The sequence below is a fragment of the Carassius gibelio genome, chromosome B22, assembly GCF_023724105.1.
Source record: "Carassius gibelio isolate Cgi1373 ecotype wild population from Czech Republic chromosome B22, carGib1.2-hapl.c, whole genome shotgun sequence".
In the NCBI taxonomy this organism is placed as follows: domain Eukaryota; kingdom Metazoa; phylum Chordata; class Actinopteri; order Cypriniformes; family Cyprinidae; genus Carassius; species Carassius gibelio.
Window position 1 is genome coordinate 10,183,390 of NC_068417.1, and position 11,638 is coordinate 10,195,027.

The window sequence follows — 11,638 nt, forward strand, 5'->3', positions numbered from 1 at the left end:
ATAATCTAATAAGTTATTTATACACAAGCAGAAATTTAATAAGTCTTCCTTATGTTTTAAACATTATTTTGGAACTTAATATGCTTATTAAATCACACAAGCTTGTAAAGAACAAGAAGAATGGAAAACTTTTGTATAAATATTATGACCTATTTCCCGAATCCTCTTAATATTCTCTTTTTTCCACCTCTATGTATGTGTTTTTTTTCTTTGTATCTGGTATGGTATATCTGTATAAATATTTGTTTGTATATGGTTTTACACGTTTGTACCCAATGTTACCTTCCATAAAAAAAAAAAAAGAAAAAAAAGAGAGACTTTTGAGTGGATCATTTATTTTTATTCAGTAGCATTTAAACATTCATGTTTTCGTTTTATTTACTTTATTAACAAATGTATGTGTATTAGCAGCGTTTGCTCAAGTTAAAGAAGTTGTTAACATGAACATCTGCTGTTTATTTCTCTCGATGTGCACACTTTTATAGCATTATGTGTATTGGGATCGCGAATCATTTGAGTCAGTTCGGGAGTTCGTAGCGGGATCGCGAATCATTTGAGTCAATTTGGGGATCGCGAATCATTTAAGTCAGTTCGGGAGTTCGTAGCGGGATCGCGAATCATTTGAGTCAGTTTGAGGATCGCGAATCATTTGAGTCAGTTCGGGAGTTCGTAGCGGGATCGCGAATCATTTAAGTCAGTTCGGGAGTTCGTAGCGGGATCGCGAATCATTTGAGTCAGTTTGAGGATCGCGAATCATTTGAATCAGTTCGGGAGTTCGTAGCGGTTTCGCAAATCATTTGAGTCAGTTTGGGGTTCGCAAATCATAGCTGTATATGGATAGGCATTTTTAACTAATTTAGTAGCTAGTTATAATTACGTTTTCCACGCTTGTTTAGGTGTGAAATGTGAACTCGTATTTTTTGTTTTAATGCTGTGCCTTTTAACAGTATAAAGTATCTTCAAAAACTAAACAAATGGTGCCTAAAAAGTGCATGCATCTAGGCTAATGTAAAGTTACATGATGAAGTCATACTAGTGCACGTGTGCATTTTGAGTGCGTTCTTTCACTGCATTATTCTGTGTATTCAAATGCATTTATGAATGCATGTGAATGATCACAAAATTCAAGATATGAACCTTTTGTGCCAAAAGGGTTCTTTCTTGTCATTATAGAACCTTTTTAGCATAAAAGGTTCTTTGGAGTTGAGTAAAGAACCCTATGGTTCTATATAGAACCCCAATGATCCCTTGCTTTCTTCTAACAGTTTGTTGTCGTGTACAAACAATATTTGAGATATAAATGTGCAAATAAGGTGATAAATTACATTACCGTGATGGTTTCTAACGTAAAAAGTGATCGAGACGCGTACCTTAAATACATATAAAACTATATTTGACTCTGAATTAGTTTGCCCTTTAATGGAAAATATCCATTATTTTCTGTCCATTTAAATGTTAATTATTAACTGATTTTTGAGGCCTATACAATTTTGCCTGCTTGCTTTTGAAAAATGACTTCTAAATTTGAGTATCTGAATTATTTTACAGGAAGTTTCGGTTTAAACCTAAATGTTTAAAGTATTAAATTACATCTTCTATTTATTATATTTATATTTTTTATGCTGTATTATTATTTAGGTTTAAACCTTGGTGCTAAAGTTTAAGTAAAAGTCAAGTAAATAATCAAAACATATATGTTTTGTTAGAAAAATATCTGTTTCACAAAGGCATACAGCATTAAAACATGTAGAAACAAAGTTGAGAGCTCACTCAGATTTAGTCATAAATATGTTTTACTACTAGTTTATTTTGTTTTAACCACAGGGTCATATATAAATAATCTTCTGATGTAATTGTGGTCAAGGCTCATTTAGAAATGGGTCAATGGTGTAAAATCAACACAGCGTGACATCAGAGTCAAGAAAGTTCAGTTTGCTCAAGATCTCCAAACAAAGTCTCCAGAAACGTTCCCTTCCGCTTGAACAAAACAACACGAGAAAGAGGAATTCCACAGAGAGCGCTGAATTCAGAAGGAAACTATGTCACCGTTGACTGTGGAGGACAATTCTGTTGGGCTTTTTGAAATGAGCCACAACCTGAGCAGCTGGGAAATTTGATGTTAATTAAAAAATAAAAATAAAAACTCCACAAGGGGGCTACTGCAAGTCAGAAAAAAGGTACTCACCAGAGAGAGAGAAAAACTGACATGCTAATGGTGAATGACGTTTGGAGAACTGAAAAACATCTGATAAATTGTGGGATCTTTATGTAAAATATCAACATTACACTTTTTTTTTTTTTACTACTTAACTATGCTATCCACATATTAACCATGGTTTTTATACACTAACCATATTTTAACCACAGTATTTGTAGGGAAACTGTGGTTATACAAATGGTAATCAATACACCAAAAAGCATGTTACTACACTTTTACTATAATAAAACCATGGGTATTTTGGTAAGGTTTATGCATGCACATTCAAATTTTAACCTATATCTAAACTTCTATTTGCATAAGGCTATTTTTGTTTATTCAAAAAGCCATTTCATTAAAACAATATTCACACATTTTCATAGATTTGAATGTGCATGACCTTTAGTGTCCAAATGCTTTTATTTTGGGCCACTGCAAGTTGTAGAAAGGAGTTGTTATTCTACTCCAGTCCACTAGAAGTTTAACAGCTCGAGCCACAGACTTCTCCAGTCCTGTGAAGAACATACAGGAACAGTGCTGGCATCTTTTCATTCACAACATCAGCACAGATCTCTCGTCCAGAAAGCATCATGGCATGCAATGTTCACATAAACTCGTGTGCAAAGCTTCTGCTGCTGTTGGTCGTGTTGTGCGCGGCTCGCGCTTTTGCTGAAAGAACTAAAACCCTCGACTTCGATGTCAAACCTGGAGGAGTTGTGCAGACTTTCTCTGCTAAACTTGTGAGTAATTAAACCTCTTTGTTATTTCAGTAACGAAATATTAGCTAACACGTTTTTATACAAACGTAAACCATGTTTTTTTGTGATCTATCGTGTATTCTTTCAACTGAATCATTTGCATATCGACTCGATTTCGTGTTTACACACTCGATTTCACTTCTCGTTTTCAGTCTACTCTAAATTTCAAAGTATGTTGATGCATTACTGTAAGATACGTTGTAAATTTTAACCCGTTTAGTAATGAATGGATGCTGTCTTTGAAAAACCACACGTCATCTTCTCATTGGACTGTTGTTGAGGATCGATGATGACGTTCACTGCGTCACGTGTTAACTTTTTAAAGGAACAGTGAACATAAAGTCATGAACTAAAACATGATTTACTCACCTGCATGTTAGTCCGACCCTTTTCTTATGTGAAACCTTTCCAATTTTGAATGAATCTCCAAGCAGCTCTTTTTCTAATGAATGAAAGTGGATGGAGATGTGAAGAAATAGGTGAAAGACTAAGAAAGTCATCATAAAGTAGGCCATGGCTAAATACCCTGATAGCACACATACCACATACATCATGGAGATGTCTATTTGACATCTGCAAGACTTATTTTTAGGGTGTTTGCTCATATGGAATCTGTCCGACATTTTACAGATGTCAAATAGACGTTTATTGGATGTTTTACTCTTTAAGACGTTTATGATTGAGAACGTATTACAGATGACTTACAGACGTCTGTCAGATGTTTGTACACTGCATGCTTTCCAGATCAGGTGATCTAAAACAGACATCGTATGTGTGCTATCTATACACTAAAGCCTTGTTTACACCAAAAACGATATAAAGATTTATTTCCGTCCACACATGCAAACCAGTTGGTTTATTCTAAGCACACGGTTGTCTGCCACCTTAAATTCTCCAGCTAGTTATAGCAGATATGGATTCTGATTGGGTGTCAATTGTTTTTATTGTTCATCAGCTAGGAAACATTGTTTTGAAAGTGATTTCTGTGCTTTTATCGTTATATAGCTGTGGTGTGGACTCTGCTATTCTTTAAAACTGAGAACGATTTATATAACTATATATTTTTCGTCATCATTAAAGTTATCGTCCTTGGTGTGAATGGTCCTTTAGGTTTATGAAGCCATTCGATTCCTTTATTTCATGGACTGACCAAAATATTGCCCTCAAATCAAATCTCATATTATCAGATGTAAATAGTGTCAGATGGGACCCAGTGTTTTCATGCAGTCTAGCAGAAACGTTTGTATGTTTTTTGTAGTATTAATAACTGTAGGTCTTTTGTCAGGAACCATCGTTTCCATGGTTATTTTTTGTAAGGGTCAGCATCCTTTCAACGCCACCTTCAAAAGTTCAGTTTAGTCTGGGAAATTTGCATATCTCGTAGGTGGAAGCTTGGCATTGTCAACCTGTTTTACTGTGATCTGTTTCTTGGTTTCGTTTTAGAAAAAGTATAAATGCACCTTCACATATGCGTGTCAAGGAGGAACCAATGAGGTGAGGCATATTCTGTTTTTTATAAACTCTGCATTGGTTATATAAGTGTGTATAAATGTAATATGCAGTGCACAAAATATAAAGTCAATAACTTGATTTTATTTTGTAGCATTTTTAGATTATTGCTTCATTATTAGATTACTTTGTTCATCAATACTTTTCCTTCACATGTGCTGAGAATTTATAGGAAATTAAACATTGCTGTTCGACCCTCCTTTAATTCGTAGCTTAGTGTCTGTGAGCATTTTAAGACAATGCCAACTATTGTAATGACAGCAAAGAAATTTTCTCACTCTGGCACTTACGACCCGGAAATTGTAGCAATTATGCGCTGTTGTAAAACTTCTTGATTTCACAGAATTGCGCCGTTTCAGACTTCAATGTGAACCCTTTGTGCTCTGATTTCCTCTAGCAATGGCAAATGAGCGTTGGACTAAGTGATGATGAGCAGATGTTTTCCTGTTCAGTATGGAGGTAACTTTTCAAAACACTATTGCATTTGGTTTTTGGTGGCTGTACTCGGTACGCAATACCAAAAATAAGGAAGTACACTAAAATATTTGAAAACCGAGATTAGATTTTCGTCTAATTTGAGATGACCGTATTGATTTTTCTCTGTAATTTGTTCACGATAGGCCTCAAGGGAAGTCCTACTTGTTTTTTACCCAGTTCAAAGCCGAGATAAAAGGAGCCAAGATTGAGTACGCCACTGCATATGTAAGTTTCACATTAACTTCAGCTATCCCTCATGACCTGACACCTTTCAGCAATCCAAATGTATGATTCAATGTAAAGAAATTAGCTTTTAATGCGTTGATGCATTTCATCGACCAAGAATATGCAGATGACAATTTTTTATTTGTGTGCTTTGCACATAAAAAAGAATTGGCACAGTTTTTTTTTTTTGAAGATCTTGTTTAAAATTTATCCTCAGTCATGACATTGACATTTGCTGCAGATCAAACCTTAATTCAGATTCCTAACGCTCGTCGCTCTCAGATCAAAAGCAGTCAGCCCTTTTTTTGTTCAGGTGTTGCATATCAAGACGTTGTGAAAATATCTTTATCTTCAGATTAAAATGAAATTCTCAGTAGCGGGATGACGGTTACGTCCTGTTGGCCTTGCCCCCTGTGTAAATAAGAAAAGTTCAAAAGCGTGCTTGAAACAAGCGCTCCATAGACTCCATGTCTCTTTTTGTTTTCTTAGCGAGGAGCTCTTTGTTATTCAGCCCACTCCTCTAGGCTTCTCTGTTAAAGTCTTGTGTCACTCATCCTCTCTCTTCTTCTCAGTCCCAGATGGCCGTGGGTGGACAGAGGGATGTTGCTTTGAAGGAAGAAGAGTACATTGTATCGGAGTCTTCAGGTGAGTCCGCATATTCCTACTTCCAGCAAAGCTGACACAGCTATGGGAAACCTGGAAATAACAGAGAGTTTTTGAAAAGTCAATCTTGTCCATTACTGGCAATACTGGAAATAAATCCAGTTTCTAATCAAGCACATCTTTATTTTGTCATTCAGTGACCCACAGAGAAGGGAAATTCCATTCTGAGCTTTCCAAGCTCACTGTCATTGGTCGGACACGCCACGATGAACTCTGATTCGCCGACCCGAAAGAGGATTGTCCTATCACTCGGGGACATTTATTTGACAGCTATGGACACTCTGCCACTTAACTGCTCTCTGTCATAAGTCAAGCAAAGGAAATCAAACCACAGGAAGTTATGAAAGAACGAACTTCCTGTGATAGAAAATACTAGAGATTTCCCCTAGAGGCAGCATTATGCCAGATGTCAAGAACTGGACTGATTGGTAGACGGAAAGTCTATTATTGGACATGAGGGAAATAAAATGTACATGCACATTTATTCAAATATGTGAGGTGATATGAAGGCTTTTTCAAATTAAGTTCAGAGCAGTTGATTGATTTCTATCCCTGGCAGCATTTATCGGTTTAGGGATTCAGCCTGACTTTGACTTCATACCTGCAAATCTGATTATCATGAGCGCATTCATGCTCATACTTACTTTCTTAAGCTGGTGTAATGGTACACTCATAGAGAATTTCCGCTTAATCTTTGGGGTTTGTCAGAATCCTTTGATTATTTCTGTGGTGGAGGAAAAGACAGAAAATCGTGCTTTATTCTGATAGCTGATGTACTGGATTTTTTAAATAAATCTGTTATCAGAACCTTTTGGTTTCTCATTTTTCCGATTGAAACGACTTCTGTATTTATATATTTCATAATTTAAATGTGCATTATCTGTTTCTAAGCACTGTAATCTCAAAATCTGCAGACATTTTAGCACTTTATTGCACTTTTAAAGGAGTGAAATCTGTATAATTCTGCCGCATTAACTTCTATTACACTAAAATGTGTTTGAAAGAAGTCTGCAGGATCCTTTTATGTGCAGATTCTGGTCATATTGTGAGATTTGTCCACTCAGCTCTGCAGAAGGACTGTCGGTACCACAAATGTACATGTGAGCATCTGCACCGTGTCATAATCCTCATTGTCAGCAGTTCAGGAAATTAATGTCTTGAACCGAAAGAGTCACATTAGACTCTCTGGCATTTAGACTTACAAAAATACATTAAAGCCAGAAAATGCTTTATGCTGTCCTACATGTTGAAAAAGCTTGAAATGAGCAATGCAGTACACATAAGGGGGACAAAATGCTGAAAAAGAACCGTTCGCCCATTTTCTTTTCAATCCCTGTTGAAAAATGCCTACATTTGAAAACGAAGTATTGCTGCAATGTGTTTTTGTTAAAATATTATCATGACTTGTATCTGAGAACATCCTATTGCTAAGGCAAGACTTCAAACACTAGACTAGAGTTGGGAAAGCAATAAAAAAAATAATCCTTTAACAGATGGGGGTTGCTGGGAGATTGGAATTGTGATTGCGTCCCGCTCCAGATGTCATCTAAGGCTAGAAATAATCTCCCGCTACCTTAGGCTTGCCTCTGACGTACACTATTTCTAAGAAGTGGTCCCCAGTCACCCATGTCACTCTCTAGATTTATTAGTACATGATGTTTCTGTCATGTCCTCTTTATAGACCTAAAGAGAAAAGGTATTACACGGTTCACCGGCGATCTAAGAGACTTTGTGTACAATCAATTTCTGCTGCACTCTGAGTTATCGGGTCCAATAAAGCCAAAACTTACCGCAAAGGTGCCTGTAACATGGTATACCTTGTAGAGTGTGTAATACTCCATGTTGTACCCTGAAGCCACAGTCTGCTCAAACAATGGTTGAGAGCAGTCTCCGTCTAAATGGGTATGGTGGCGTCTTCTGAACTTTGTCTTTTGCTTTCGGATTCACTCTTCCCATTGTGCTGGCGTAGGGGTAAGGTGGAGGCTTCTGGCTCCTGCGCCTTGAAGAGGTCCCAGATGTATGTCTTTGAGAAATTACCAACTCCTGAGTTGATTCCTGTTTTTGACCTGCATCATGCAGCCCTTGATCTTTTATGGGATATGCTGGTGGTGCCAAAGATGGAGTTGGTGTTTTATGGGCTGACTTGTCAGAACAGACTCCTTGTATCTTTCCTGAGTGGCATCCTTTTAAAGGGTCCCCCGGTTTCTCGTTGTCCATATCAATATCGGCCGTCAGAAGGTCTATCTTCTGGACCACCTGTGTTCCAGGAGAAGACAAAGCATAGTTTATTTAGCATTTAATGAAAAAACAGTTCCTGAAAATGTTAAGTACTTCCAATGTCTCGAGTTTCTATTGGGGCACATTTCATGCAAGAGTGCCGACAGGCTAGTTTACAAGCTTACGAGACTGCGGAAAAAGCTGAGAGCGGACAGCGGACCTTTCTTCTTGCCTGTCTAAGGGGACCATAAACCACTGGCCAACGTTCCTCTCAAACGTTACACACATTTGCTAAATGGAGCAGATCAGACCAATCCTCTCTGCATTAAAGTTTCACTATCCCCTCATAGAAGTGAAATTGCCCAGTGCGCAATATATTCAGGGGTCTCTATAAACAGTATTAGATATTTATATTACGATTAATATTAAAACAAAATTCATGGCCAATGTGATATCTTAATGTGATATCATTAAGACTATCCTGCAGCTGATGGATAGTAAAGAGTTTGACTTAACAGAACATTTAAACGTGCACTTTGTTGAACTCATTATGAGGAACAACTGTTAACATCCCCAAGCGATAAATAAACTTTTACCTCCTTCATTTCCAGATGTATCTCTTTCAGGCCATGTAGAACCTCCTCAAGATTCACAACAACTCTTTGGATCTGGTCCCGAATAGCTCTTTCCGACTGCTTAGAGCTGAAAGCGTAAGACCCTCTTCCAGGTCCACTGAGATCCCCTTGGGGCACCTTTGCTTTACACTTAAGGGGGTTCGAATTGGTCTTGTCGACATCTTTGGTAGACAGCAAAACTTGATTTGCCAGACTAGGTCCGTTTGAGTCTTGCATCACAGGTCCCAGACATCTACGTGAAGTTCCCTGTCTGTTAGAAGTACAAAGTTCTTCATCCTTATTAAAGGTTGAATTGTGAGTGTCACTTGCGTCCGTCCAGTCTGATGCATGTTGTTCCATAAGCAAGGCCCCTTGCACAGAGCACGATTGTTGCTCAGCTGCACAAACAGGCACTCCACAGTTTCCATGACCTCTGAACTGTGTTGGCGCGTCTCGAGCACACTTCCTCAAGAAGGGGTGTGGCTCGGTCTGGTGCCGGTGGACCACAAAGCTGCATTCTCTCAAGCTGTAGTTCACAGAGACGCTGTTATGTTGCAGCCCCGTCCCTGGAGGCCGGTTCAACTGCACGCTGGTCTGACAAATCTGGCCAGTCATGTCTAGCTGTGCATGACCCCCCTGAACAGCTAAATGTTTCCTGGCAGTGTATCCATTAAGGGGGGAATTCTGCCGCTTTGGTCCACAGGTGTTCGTTCCGTGGTCCCCAGTCCCAAAATAAGCAAGGATGTCCGCTTGAGGTCTTTGTATTCCATTTTGTAGTTGGCTTGAAGTGGCGGGTTGAATGCGTGTCTCTCCGACCCCTTTTGTCTCGGAGAACATTCTGCGGCCCAAGAAGGGTACTCTCGAGAGGATGTGTCCCTTCTTTAAGTGTCCCGGCCTTGTCATTACCAGGAGATGTTTTTCTCATCTGTCCTGTCTTTAAACTTTCTCTTGCATGTTTCTTCACTCTGACCCCAACCTCTGGTGTGTTGCTTCCTCTCGCAGATGTTATCCCGGTGTGTTTTCTTCCTCTGGATCCTTGCCCTTCTTTCTCTCTTACCTCACTTTGCTCCCGTTCGTCCTGTCATTGGCGGCAGGCCTCCGTTTTTCACCCTCACCCTCAAACTCCCTGCATTTCTGTTCCACTGGCTGTTGCTTGCTTCCTGCCTTTGACGCCCTCCCCATCCCCTCTCTCTCACTCACTCGCACTGCGCTGCCTCCCTTTCTGGTTCATTCTTCCTCCCACTCCCTCTCACGGATTTTCCTCTCTCCCTCGCTCTCGTTTACATACTTGCAGGACCTCAATCAGTGAGGGGGGTCGTGCAGGGGGGGATTTAATCCAGTGCTGATGCTGTGTGTCCCTATTTGTTCCCAGCCTCGGGACTGATCTGATTACTCTTGTTCTGCATCAGTACGCTACAATTACACCCAGGATTTTATAGCAGGATGCCAGGGGAGGCACACTCCCCCTCTAGTGCTTTATGGGGCAGCACAGGCAGGGCTAGTCCCTAAAAAAACGCATGAGGATGTGACTTTTAAAATTAATAACCTGGCACGCTGCAGCATGAAAATACTTCTTCATGTCTTAGGTTTATTTCTGGTATGGAGGGATCTCAGAAAGTGCACTGAAGTTTCAATTCTACATTAGTTGCATGTTTTCATTTTTTTCAATTGCATGTTTTAGCAACCCCAATAGTTTAGCTATGTATTGACCTACAGAAAAATTGCAATTAAATTAAAGTGCAAATAATCGGAAAGTAAATCTATATATTTCCCATGTTAAGATTGACGTCCCGTGGTAACATTTGAATTCTCCATACCCAAGATTGAAAGGTCACAAATGCAAATGTTTACCATTGTTATTCCCATCTGCTTTAGGTTTCAGTTCTTTTCTCATTTCCACATAAACTTAACGATCACTCTGAGAAAGGTCAGGAATTTTACCCCTGACACAGTCTCTGATTCATATCAACCCAATCTAAAGTACATCCAGCAAAAAAAAAAAAAAAAAAAAAGGTGTAACATTCGGCCTGCATTAACTTACTCATTTCTCCCAACTATATTTTACTATGAAGTATTCCTCATTATTTTGAACTTGCTATACCAATTATATATAACATTCAATAAACAACTGCAACAACTGAATGTATTATTTTTGTTTCGTGACCTCATTACATCTTATATAATGTCTTTATCTTCTTGGAATACTTTTTTTTTGGCAGTCTGAACAAATAATAATTTAGAAAATATGGATCTAATCTTTCACTCCATTCATAACATTGAAAATGGTGTGGTCAAGTTGAGGACATTGCATTGTGGGATACAGCATTGCACTCAGTGCAGGTTTATGCAGCAAACATAATATTGCAAACAGAAAATTTTCAATGTTGTGTACATACTATATAATCCAAAGATCGTGGTAGTCGCATGTGTGCATGCTTTTCTTAACCGTAAGCTGATTTGAAAACAGCAGTTAATGGTGCAGAAATTTCACTTTAAGAAAAAAAAATTACTAAAAGCAATAAAAATCGTGTATAACACTAGGTCTTGCAGCCGACAGCAACATGACTGAAAAGTCACTGTTCAGTATTACTGATAAACAACTTAAAAGCAGCCACAAAGATGTTATCATAGACGTAGCTTCCGTGGGCTAACGCTCCCAGAGCACTGGACAGAGGGCCTTCTTTTTGACACCAGACACATCTCTGCAGCAGTGAACGCAACGCTTTGAGACGCCACTCTCATGCTGAGTGCGAGCCATGAATAGCGCAAAATGCTAGAACGCGGCTGTTCATTACAAATGCAGTTTGGATGCACAAGTGCTGTTACCTGTCAAAACCGATGACACTTTATAACACTAATGGCCTGCAGATGCTGTTCAACAGCTGTGGTGTGTTTAAACTCAGACACTTACACTATGACGCACCAACGCTATGCTCGTTTTCTGTGCTGAATTTCGTTAAGTCAAAGCACCAGATTTT

General features: G+C 38.8%; 2 protein-coding genes across 3 annotated transcripts; one reads left to right on the plus strand and one right to left on the minus strand.

Annotated features, from left to right (window-relative positions):
• Window positions 1-2,673: 2,673 nt before the first annotated feature.
• On the plus strand, window positions 2,674-6,636 carry mydgf (myeloid-derived growth factor). Its single transcript, XM_052591201.1, has 6 exons — window positions 2,674-2,937; window positions 4,399-4,449; window positions 4,862-4,923; window positions 5,085-5,166; window positions 5,739-5,811; window positions 5,967-6,636. The coding sequence occupies exons 1-6, from the start codon at window positions 2,788-2,790 to the stop codon at window positions 6,044-6,046; spliced, it is 498 nt and encodes a 165-aa protein (XP_052447161.1). The 5' UTR covers window positions 2,674-2,787; the 3' UTR covers window positions 6,047-6,636.
• Window positions 5,716-9,839, minus strand: LOC127988440 (uncharacterized). Of its 2 annotated transcripts, XR_008161650.1 has the most exons (3): window positions 8,643-9,839; window positions 7,620-8,085; window positions 5,716-5,862 (listed from the first exon to the last, which is right to left on the minus strand). XR_008161650.1 is itself a non-coding variant. In XM_052591200.1 (2 exons), exons 1-2 carry the CDS (start codon window positions 9,561-9,563, stop codon window positions 7,696-7,698), a joined length of 1,311 nt encoding a protein of 436 aa, XP_052447160.1. In that variant the 5' UTR covers window positions 9,564-9,839; the 3' UTR covers window positions 6,780-7,695. The 2 variants fall into 2 exon arrangements, 1 of the variants encoding a protein (XP_052447160.1); XM_052591200.1 differs by lacking the exon at window positions 5,716-5,862 and having other exon boundaries at window positions 6,780-8,085.
• Window positions 9,840-11,638: the final 1,799 nt, after the last annotated feature.

Bases quoted from the DNA above. Each gene is read 5' to 3' on its own strand.
- LOC127988440 (XM_052591200.1), bottom strand. From the start codon at position 9,563: ATGACAAGGCCGGGACACTTAAAGAAGGGACACATCCTCTCGAGAGTA. The intron at 8,086-8,642 runs GTAAAAGTTTAT...CCTGGAACACAG, and splicing joins TACATCTGGAAATGAAGGAG to GTGGTCCAGAAGATAGACCT.
- mydgf (XM_052591201.1), top strand. From the start codon at position 2,788: ATGGCATGCAATGTTCACATAAACTCGTGTGCAAAGCTTCTGCTGCTG. The intron at 5,167-5,738 runs GTAAGTTTCACA...TCTTCTTCTCAG, and splicing joins TTGAGTACGCCACTGCATAT to TCCCAGATGGCCGTGGGTGG. The intron at 5,812-5,966 runs GTGAGTCCGCAT...TTTGTCATTCAG, and splicing joins CATTGTATCGGAGTCTTCAG to TGACCCACAGAGAAGGGAAA.